Source organism: Dreissena polymorpha, chromosome 13 (assembly GCF_020536995.1).
Source record: "Dreissena polymorpha isolate Duluth1 chromosome 13, UMN_Dpol_1.0, whole genome shotgun sequence".
NCBI classification, from domain to species: Eukaryota; Metazoa; Mollusca; class Bivalvia; order Myida; family Dreissenidae; genus Dreissena; species Dreissena polymorpha.
The window spans coordinates 68583220-68594399 of NC_068367.1; the positions used below are offsets into that span (position 1 = coordinate 68583220).

The window sequence follows — 11180 nt, forward strand, 5'->3', positions numbered from 1 at the left end:
CGGCGCTACAAACTTCCCCTAAACAAACGGTCAAAGTGGAGCGTGTTATCCCTTATTGGCCTATGCGGACTGCACACGCACATGCGTTCAGCCCTTGTATTCCCAGAGTGAGGCTAATATTTTTAGTATGCATTTGTACTTACTTAAGCAAAGTCATAATTGTTCTGACTATTCGTTGCTTGATTGTCAGTACCCTACCGTTGCAACCGGGCAGGACAATAGGTTCACCCATGTTCTCATCTGTTAATGTCTGTCCGTCCGTCTGTTTGTCAGTCTTAATCTGAATCCTGCGACAATGTAAAGGTTAATTTGGTAACAGAGTTTTCTACACATTAATAAAACAAAACAATTCTGCTGTCGCCAATATCTATTCAATACGCAAAGGAGATTGACCTCAATAGTACCTCACAGTTGAGGAGCATCGAGATGTCTATTAACGGTGTGACATCCTTCTCCAACTAAGGATCCGATCGTGTAAGGATCTGATTGTGCATGCAATAAATACTGGACTGAAAATATACTTAACCCATTTATGCCTTGTGGACTCTCCCATCCTCCCAAATTGGTTCAATTTATTTCCAAAATTAGGGATGTCTGGTATATTTATTTCTATATTTAGAATATTTCTTACCGAAATTCCTTTAAGCAAATAGCACAGACCCTGATGAGACGCCGCATAATGCGGCGTCTCATCTGGGTCTACGCTGTTTGCCAAGGCCTTTTTTCTAGACTCTAGGTATAAATGGGTTAACATCGACTTTGATCATGCAAAAGACACACGTTAGAATAATGTAGCCGATAATTTTAACACACACATGAACATATAGGGGCGGGAGGGCGGGTTATCACGTTGACTTTCCCCTTTTCAATAGTGTAACCCTGCTAATTACACCCCTACATTCGCGAATCAATAGATTTACAACACATCTAGCAATCGCCAAAACGATGAATCAGTGCATTTTGCGCGCTAAACAATTACCGTACACTCTCTTCTAAATAAACTGTACAATACCAACACGATGACGTATTTATCAATTAAGCCAGCTTAATGAAACTTTTCGCGATCCTGTCCTTACTCACAAACACATGAACCCTGTATATGAATGCTGGTTTGTCATTCACAAACCTCTTGTTTTTACAAGTTATTCAAAAGGTATAGCACGATTAATTCCACATTCCATTAGCATGTGTAAAGGAAATCTAGCAACCACCGACTGTCAACTTTTACACATCCATTGCCCAACCCATACAATAGAAAGTAAAGCCAGGTTTATTGTAGTGGTATATACATCGCCGCTGACCATTGACACCAGTGTATAAAATACCTGTAACAGATTTCAAACTCAGTTCAGGTTGCAATAAGGCTGTGCGTGTTCACCGTCTCTACTGTTTTGCACGTAAGTTGCTTTTTTCTTCTTAACATTTTCAGTTGTTTTTATAGTTTATAAATGCTAAATGTCTTCGATGAACACTAATTTGATTGTATTGATATTATGTGTTTGTTAAACCCATTTATGCCTAGCGTCTAGAAAAAAGGCAATGACAAACAGCGTAGACCCAGATGAGACGCCGCATGATGCGCCGTCTCATCTGGGTCTGCGCAATTTGTTTAAAAGAATTTCTGTAAGAAATATTATAAATATAGAAATAAATATACTAGACATCCCTAATTTTGGAAATAAATTGATCCAATTTCAAAGGATGGGAGAGTCCACTAGGCATAAATGGGTTAACATTGTTGTATATAGGTCTAGGAAAACAATTTCACACAATTATCGTTGAATTGTAAATGTTAATGCTTCATTAAACTCGTTATTTCATCTTAATGTATCTCGAAGTAAATTGTTATTGTAGTACATTCCTTTTTTTCCTACTGGCATGTTTGCGAATGACACACTGTACAAAATATCTATATAAATGTATATAAGTAATTGAATCTTAATGTAAAAAACAGGTAGTTAGTGACAGTGATAATTATATGTGTCGCGTTCTTAGAAAACAGGGCATAATGCATGTTCGTAAAGTTTCGTCCCAGATTAGCCTTTGCAGTCCGCACAGGCTAATCAGGGACGACACTTTCCGCCTTCACTGGATTTTCTTGTAGAAGAGACTTTCTTTAAACAAAAAATACCATAAAAGCGGAAATTGTCGTCCCTGATTAGCCTGTGCGGACTGCACAGGCTAATCTGAGAAGACACTTAACGCACATGCATTAACCCCAGTTTTCTCAGAACACGACTCATATGATCGTTTAATGCGACTTTTGGTATTGTGCAAGAGTCGCGCGAAGTCTGGTCAGGAGTTAACCTGTCCGCTAATTAGGCGACGAATCCTTGTGTGTTTTATTCCGGACAGGGTAGCTCCAGCCCAGACCAGACTGCGCGAACGCTCAGGATGTTCTGATGGCAGAAGACCTATTTTCGCATGACGCGGTTCATATTATGGAAGAAATTTAAGTCTGACTTCCAAACAGAACACGATACGTTAGATAAGTAATGCAAAACAAAAATCAGCACTATATAGCAAAATAACAGAAAACTCCGAAGATTACTTGCGCGTGAAAGACTAGACCTTGAGTTAGGTGATCGAATTATTAATTCTTATGAAACTTTAGCATCACATGTTTATGGCGGACCTGACTTTCATGTGCGATGTTGACTGTCGTGCCCACGCTTAATTTTAACAAAACGTGTTGTGATGTATTATGTTGTTTGCATTGAAGATTGCATTGCTTAACCCATTTAAGCCTAGCGTCTAGAAAAAAGGCCTTGGCAAACAGCGTAGACCCGGATGAGACGCCGCATGATGCGGCGTCTCATCGGGGTCTGCGCTGTTTGCTTACAGGAATTTTTGTCAGAAATATTCTAAATATAGTGATAAATATACTAGACAGCCCTAATTTTGGAAATAAATTGATCCAATTTAGAAGGACGTGAGAGTCCACTAGTCATAAATGGGTTAAATACGGTTTCAAAAGATAATTCATATCAATACCGAGCTACTCAAAATCGTCCCACGAATAAATGAAGTAAACGTGCGGAACCGTATTCCAGTCAACATGTAAGCTGCAATATTATGATATTTATACATTCACTGGAAACGCAGTAACATGGAAAGCAGATATTCATGAGCCGCACATTTTATGATTGCAGTGTTACATTTATTACACTTTTATCGGTTTATTTTCTACCTTTGCAAATATTACATGCGGGGACAAAACCGATAGGGATTGTTCGCTCATGATCGTTGTCGCTTTTAAAATTGAACAAGTTCAAACACATTTGAAGAGACCCACACAAAACCTTAGCAAGTTTAAAATCAAACTATTGTAATTTTTGCGACAGGTGTGTGTGTTTCGGAGGGGGGGGGGTGGGTATGTTTTGTTTAAAATAACAATTGCCGTCTTTAGTATAACTAATGATGTTAAAATGTTGGCTCGTTGCCAAAACTACAACATTTGAGCGCTGTACGTAGGTAAGCTTAAGTTGCTTGTGAATAATGGTTATCGTACAATTTAGGGACAGACTTGGTGTTGTAGCAATCTTATTGGGCTGTTACACAGTTTGGGACTGCAAGGAGTAATTGCTTTAACAAAACGACGGTTTCGAGGACTAATTGCTACAAGGGTTCCATACAGTTGTTAAATTAAACCTGAATGCACTGCCGTTTTCGCTATTGTGTAAGCACAGGTCAATCTAATATCGCACTTTGGTGTAAACCTAGCTTCAACCAAACAGCTACCACATGCTTTCAAGTAGTACATATTTATGGAACGCAAAATCTGCCTCTCTCTCTCTCTCTCTCTCTCTCTCTCTCTCTCTCCCTCTCTCTCTCTCTCTCTCTCTCTCTCTCTCTCTCTCTCTCTCTCTCTCTCTCTCTCTCTCTCTCTCTCTCTCTCTCTCTCTCTCTCTCTCTCTCTCTCTATATATATATATATATATATATATATATATATATAGTGAAACGAAACGCAGTTTGGTTGTTTCCAGTACATCCTAGTTTCACCAGTTTCATCATCATTATCATAGTGAAATTGTCATCTTCAACGTCATCATCGTCGTTGTCATTATTCAACAACATCGTTCAATTACCAACATCATTATAATAATTACCAGCAAATGTTTTATCCGCATTATCTTCACCGTCATCATCATCATCACCAACACTTTTCTGGTAACCACTAACTTCTTTGTTTTTAAGAATATATATTGTGATAGTATTAGTTATAAGATTGACCCACTAGAAATTTCATTTTCTGTCAAAGATTTTAAAGTGTGTTTGACTGAGCCATTAAAAAATGTTGGCATATTGCCACCAAACGTTAACCTGCAACATATGGTCGTATAAACAAGCTCGAAAACGCAAGATCTCAACATAAATAACGACGCAATGTCACACCATTAACATTTCTCGCTGGTCCAGTAGTTGTGTTTTTTCATAACGGCGCACATTATATTAGTTACGAAAATATTTCTTCTTCCATTCGCTATTTCGTATCGTATTCTCGTTAGTGCAAAACAAACAATGGCTTTTAAAGAACACATTATAAAGACTGTCGAAGTTGCTTTTTTGTTAAAAGTATGTGTTCTTGTTTCACGGTTGAAAGCTACTCAGACCTGAGTGGCAGTCATGAGTGGCAGTATTGGGTGATTACTGTTTGTGTTTTTGTACCTCCAGACAAATGAGTTGTCTCTCTTAGACAATGATATTGTTTTAACGATGCATTAAAGCGGGTCTATCATTGTGTAAAATTTCTTTATAGTTGAGTCGGTTTCCAAAAAAATCGGGCTTTATGCATGTTCGTAAAATGCCGTCGCTGATTAGCTTTTGTTGTCTTCACAGGGTTACGAGGGACGACCCTTTCCCTCTAGATTTTCAATAAGAAGAGATTTCCTGTTGAAGAAAACTTCCATAAAAGCGGAACGTTTCTTCCCTGATAAGCTAATCTGGACGACACCACGCATATGCATTAAGTCCGATTTTCCCAGCTACCGCCTATTTTATATGTGAATATTTTATATGTAGACCTAGGTGATTTAACGGGTTCAGATTTTGATCCTTGGATAGCAACTTATTTCAAGATGTCGATCACTTTTGATAAATACAAATATTAAACATTTCGTTAATATAATGTGACACGTAACGGCAATAAATATTAACTATTTAAAGGTGATCCTTTCTGACCTTGACCCACAAAGATGGCCTTCACCCAGGATGAGTGCGATGCGTTCTGGAATAACGCCGATAAAAACGGCGACGGTGAGCTGACCATTCAGGAGCTTGCGGCGGCCTTGAAGGAGTTCCGGTCTCCAGGGGGCGCTCCCACCGACAGGGACATCGCCGTAAGTTAAGTTGAGCCGCTCTCTGAGAACACGGGATGTATAATACATGTGCGAAAAGTGTCCTTTCAGATGAACATGTGCATTCCACACATGCTACTCGGGGACGACACTTTTCGCCTAGATTGGATTAACGCTGATGAGAGACTTCATTTAAACGAAAAAAAAATATTATCAAAGTGTCGTCCCTAATGAGCCTGTGCGGGCTTCACAATAATGCACAAGCTTATGTCTGGAGACAGATATTGGGTGTCCAGTGACATTTTCCTCAAATGACAACAAATCCATGTCATAATCTAATGACACTTCTGATGGCAAACAAGTGAGGAAACGAAATAATAAACCAATGCTTGCTGAATGGAAAATCAATCTATTTGTGTAAAGGAAATAAGTATACGAAGTAGGAGGGAAATAAGTCAAATCAAAACGTTCCAAATCGAAAGCATGCCGAAGCAGGGACCTATACAAACAATGTTTGTATAGGTCCCTGGCCGAAGTAAACAAAACTGTAAACTATCGGGACTGACATTCGACCTAGCCATTCTTCAATCTTGATGAGCAATAGTTCTGTAAAAATTAAACAACAACAGATCACACAATAATTAAAAATCTTTGAAAGTATTAACCAATTACCTTTACGTTCACAATAACCATTAATCGCTTTCTTTTTTTTCAAAACAATCGAAATGTCGAAACTCTCTTTTCGTTTTGTAATTGATTGTAAATTCTGTTTCCGGTCTATCTTATAACTTCCGGTATCTAAATTTATGCTTGTTTTGACCTTGCCCTTGGCTTTAAAAATAGCGCGCATTCATTTGCGCTGCAACTTTTGGTCATGTGAACGTATCGGCGGGAAAATACAAACATCAAATTACGAAACACAAAAGATAAATCGTTGCCAGCGCATTTACAAACATTTCAATTATTGATTTTTCTGACACCTGACAGTCTAAAATGTGCACGAAAAAGCATAAAAATGGCAAAAGCAAGCAAAATGTACACTGAAAGGTGCGCTGATCTTCTGTTCATCGAACTGTTTTTGCCGGAAGCCAAATTAACCGCCAAACAATCGAAAACGAGAAATTTATCACATGACCTGTTATGGTCAAAATGGCGGCCACGAATACGGAGGTAAACGAAAACCGTTGAAGCAAACCGCGATTTCGAAATAATATCTTCGCCGATCGTATAAAAAACCATCTGATGATCGATATAAATATGTTCTCTGCTTAAAACAATAATATTTGTTTGTAATAACCGACCTATTAGCATGATGCAGATGCAAATTCAACACGATGTTTACACTGGTAGTAGAAGGGGAGGTAAATATCCGGCGATGCATTGTAGTAGCTATTATATGGGACGGCACTTTACGCACATGCATAACACCCCGTTTTTAAAGAGCTGGACTCATCTTTATCGTTAATACGAAGGTCTAATGACTCCTTATTGAGTAATAGTAAAATCCAATTATGCCGGATGGACAAGGAAAAGGTAGAGCGCTCAATCATAAAACATGTTCAAGGTCAACAGATTGGAATAGAAATGGCAGTTTAGTATATTATAAACTCCATCGACTTCATTTCAGTATATATCTACTCCATATTTCAGTATATTTTCAACTCCGTATTTCAGTATATGTTCAACCCATATTTCAGTACATTTTCAACTCCATATTTTAGTATATGCTCAACTCCATATTTCAGTATATGCTCAACTTCATATTTCAGTATATGCTCAACTTCATATTTCAGTATATGTTCAACTCCATATTTCAGTATAAGTTCAACTCCATATTTTAGTACATGTTCAGCTCCATATTTCAGTATAAGTTCAACTCCATATTTCAGTATATGTTCGTCTCCGTATTTCAGTATATGCTCAACTCCATATTTCAGTATAAGTTCAACTCCATATTTCAGTACATGTTCAACTCCGTATTTCAGTATAAGTTCAACTCCATATTTCAGTATATGTTCAAACCCATATTTCAGTATATGCTCAACTCCATATTTCAGTATAAGTTCAACTCCATATTTCAGTACATGTTCAACTCCATATTTCAGTATATGTTCAACTCCATATTTCAGTATATGTTCAAACTCCATATTTCAGTATATGTTCAAACTCCATATTTCAGTATATGCTCAACTCCATATTTCAGTATATCTTCAACTCCATATTTCAGTATATGTTAAACTCCATATTTCAGCATATGTTCAACTCCGTATTTAAGTATATGCTCAATTCCATATCTCAGTATATGTTCAAACCCATATTTCAGTATAAGTTCAACTCCATATTTTAGTATATGTTCAAACTCCATATTTCAGTATATGCTCAACTCCATATTTCAGTAGATGCTCAACTCCATATTTCAGTGTATATTCAACTCCATATTTCAGTATATGTTCAAACCCATATTTCAGTACATGTTCAACTCAGTATTTCAGTATATGTTCAACTCCATATTTCAGTATATGTTCAAACCCATATTTCAGTATATGCTCAACTCCATATTTCAGTATATGTTCAATTCCATATTTCAGTATATGTTCAAACCCATGTTTCAGTATATGTTCAACTCCATATTTCAGTATATGCTCAACTCCATATTTCAGTATATATTCAATTTAATATTTCAGTATATGTTCAAACCCATATTTCAGTATATGCTCAACTCCATATTTCAGTGTATATTCAATTTCATATTTCAGTATATGTTCAAACCCATATTTCAGTACATGCTCAATTCCATATTTCAGTATATGTTAAACTCCATATTTCAGTTTATGTTTAATTCCCTGGACAAGAGTGGAGACAGCAAGGTGTCTAGAGATGAGTTCATGCAGGAGATGCTGAAACCACCTCGCTCGTATGTACCTTTGTATCGTGTCCTCGCTCGAATGTACCTTTGTATCGTGTCCTGGCACAGATTGAGTCTCGTTCAGGGAAAGATGGTCTTTATGCATGCGTGTATAGTGTCGACCCAGATTAGCCTGGGCAGTCCACACAGGCTAATCAAGAACGACACTTTCCGCCGTCGCTTAGTGTTTGAGTAGCACATACTTCCTTTAAACGAAACATTCAATAAATGCGGACTTTACAGGCTTATCAGGGATGACACATTACGCACTTGCATTAAGCCCAGTTTTCATAGAACGGAGTTCGATACTAGTACATGTATGTTGAAAGATGCCTGCAATAACAACCCCGTTGCAGCATCCATCACTAATTTACTATGTTCAATCGTTACCTGTAGTTTGTTTTATGGGATTATTCTGTAAGAATTAAAAAGTGTGTTTACTGAAATGCGACTTTTATATCAATAACTTGCAAGTTGTTTATATTTCATTGATAAGAAGCTATTAATTAAATGCTATATTCATAAGAATCCATTAAGCTCAGATGTTATTTAGGGCATATTCTTTTTTGACCATGATAGTGTATATTCGGAATACATAATAATATCATATTTAACTAAGAAAGCATGGTTATTATAATTCCAAATATCGCAAGGATATAGAAATTGTATTTATTTTATAAAGTTACTCAGTGCATTTTTTCAGGGTTTTGCGAATCCGTAATTGTAAAGGAGTTATTGTCATTTGTTTCAAATTACATATAAAACCTTCTGTTTGCAACTGCTGTGGGTTTTTGCCCTTTACTTAATAATGATTGTCATTTAGAAGCCCTTTTTAAGAAATTATACCTTTACCCGTTTGATAACAATGCACGCCTAAACGATTCACTTTCTAAGACAGCTGCTTTTGATTAAGATTTTCCACACCTTTTATTTTTGCGTCCACAGTCAAACTCTTCGGGAGACCTTCCAACTGTACGACAAAGACGGAAGTGGCTATTTGTCACGTGATGAAGTAAGGGACGTAATCAAGGCGTCGAATTGCTTTGGATCCGAGGGGTTCGAAGATGCGGTCGATGAGATATTCGCTGAGGCAGACCCGAATAATGACGGCAAAGTCACGTTGGATGAGTTCATGAAAGCTTGCAGCTAACTCCCACGAATTATAACAAACATTTAGACATAGTTATCACCCGTGGTAAACTTCCGTCATAATACGGAAGCTAAATCGGTCGGATTTGAATGTATCCGTTTATTATTCTTGACATAATTTTCGGACATTGCCAACATTGAAATTTTGAATCATTTACATTATGAAATCAACATAAATTACAGCGGTCTCTTACTAAACATACACCAAAATATATCATTAAACTTTGAGATATATAACTGTTCAATTTCTACGGAAAAAAAACGACAAAACACGAAGATGTTCTTACGATGTGAGCATTTGAGATTTCCGTTCCAAGTATGATAATATATACTAGGTACTCACGGTATATGTGTATCAATTTTAAATAGTTTTAGCTTTTCCTTGTAAATTGGCATATTTTGTCCTGTAAGTCCAACTAAGTGCTATAGTAGCCGTCAAAATAACAATGAGCAGACCGTAAATTGATGTAATTGGTAGCCGTGTCATTTTCTATGTTTAGATAATGTTTGTTCAATGTGTGACTAAATTTCTTCAGAGCTAGCTGTTTAAAAATAAAGGGAAATAACTTATAAAAAAATAACATTTGTTTTTCATGAGTTGTATATCTTAGATCAGAGCCTGGATATTTTGATTGATAAAAATAATGCTATCTTAATGTTGTTCGTCTTTCTTTTGTAACTTCACCTGTCACAGTGCGTTTCGGTTGGGCAATGTCTGCCTATTAAATTCGTTGAAAGTAAGCTCCTTATACCATGCATTAACAATAAAGGAAGAACACTCTTAAATTGCCCGTGTTCGATCATAAAAGAAAAGTAGATACGCAAAGCTCTTAACATATTACACAATACACATTTAACCCATTTATGCCTAGCGTCTAGAAAAAAGGCATTGGCAAACAGCGTAGACCCAGATGAGACGGGGTCTGCGCTGTTTGCTTACAGGAATTTCTGTAAGAAATATTCTAAATAAAGAAATAAATATACTAGACTTCCCTAATTTTGGAAATAAATTGATCCAATTTAGAAGGATGTGAGAGTCCACTAGGCATACATGGATTAAATTGCCCGTGTACTATCATAAAAGAAAAGTAGATACGAAAAGCTATTAACATATTAAACAATACATATTTAATTCGATAAGTTGCACCTTTTTCACAACAATGTCTTTATAATTAAGATAACAGCATTGCCCCAGTTGCTCTTGACCTGGCTGAACACACGCATATGAGCAGTGCTCTGTGAAAAGGGGGTTTAATGCATATTCGTAAAGTGTCGTCTCAGATTAGCCTTTGAAGTCCGCACAGGTTAATCAGGAACGGCACTTTCCGTCTTCACTTGAGTTTTGCTAAGAAGAGACTTTATTGAAACGAAAAATATCATACAAGCGGAAAGTTTCGTCCCTAATAAGCCTGTGTGGACTGCACAGGCTAATCTGGGACTACACTTTACGCACATGCATTCAACCCTCTTCCACAGAGCACGACCTATATATCGAATGCATGGAGTGCATAGTCTATGTGAGTGAAAATATGATCTGATCTACAATCGGTAAAGGCAAATACGTCAATGGTCTCTTCCGGAGACCGGATCCCACAATGGGATAAATAATATGATACGAGTATATAAATAGAATGCCTTCAATGCTCTATGTGAGTAAAAACATGATCTGTTGAACAAAAATAATCCCAAATTTCAAGTATTTGATTGCACCAGGAAAATAAACAAGTAACAATAAAACAATAGATTATGCATTTATACAACAACAATAATGATGATTCTCTTCCTAATTTTCAAAACAAATTAAAATTAAAGTGTGCATCGGTCAG

At 36.8% G+C, this 11180-nt stretch overlaps 1 protein-coding gene across 1 annotated transcript; it reads left to right on the forward strand.

Annotated features, from left to right (window-relative positions):
- Window positions 1-1219: 1219 nt before the first annotated feature.
- Window positions 1220-10006, forward strand: LOC127854973 (calmodulin-A-like). Its single transcript, XM_052390183.1, has 4 exons — window positions 1220-1397; window positions 5170-5342; window positions 8129-8214; window positions 9151-10006. The coding sequence occupies exons 2-4, from the start codon at window positions 5199-5201 to the stop codon at window positions 9353-9355; spliced, it is 435 nt and encodes a 144-aa protein (XP_052246143.1). The 5' UTR covers window positions 1220-1397; window positions 5170-5198; the 3' UTR covers window positions 9356-10006.
- Window positions 10007-11180: the final 1174 nt, after the last annotated feature.

Coding starts and splice junctions, on each gene's coding strand:
- LOC127854973 (XM_052390183.1), top strand. CDS start 5,199: ATGGCCTTCACCCAGGATGAGTGCGATGCGTTCTGGAATAACGCCGAT. Junction 5,343..8,128: donor CCACCGACAGGGACATCGCC/GTAAGTTAAGTT, acceptor TCCATATTTCAG/TTTATGTTTAATTCCCTGGA. Junction 8,215..9,150: donor ATGCTGAAACCACCTCGCTC/GTATGTACCTTT, acceptor TTGCGTCCACAG/TCAAACTCTTCGGGAGACCT.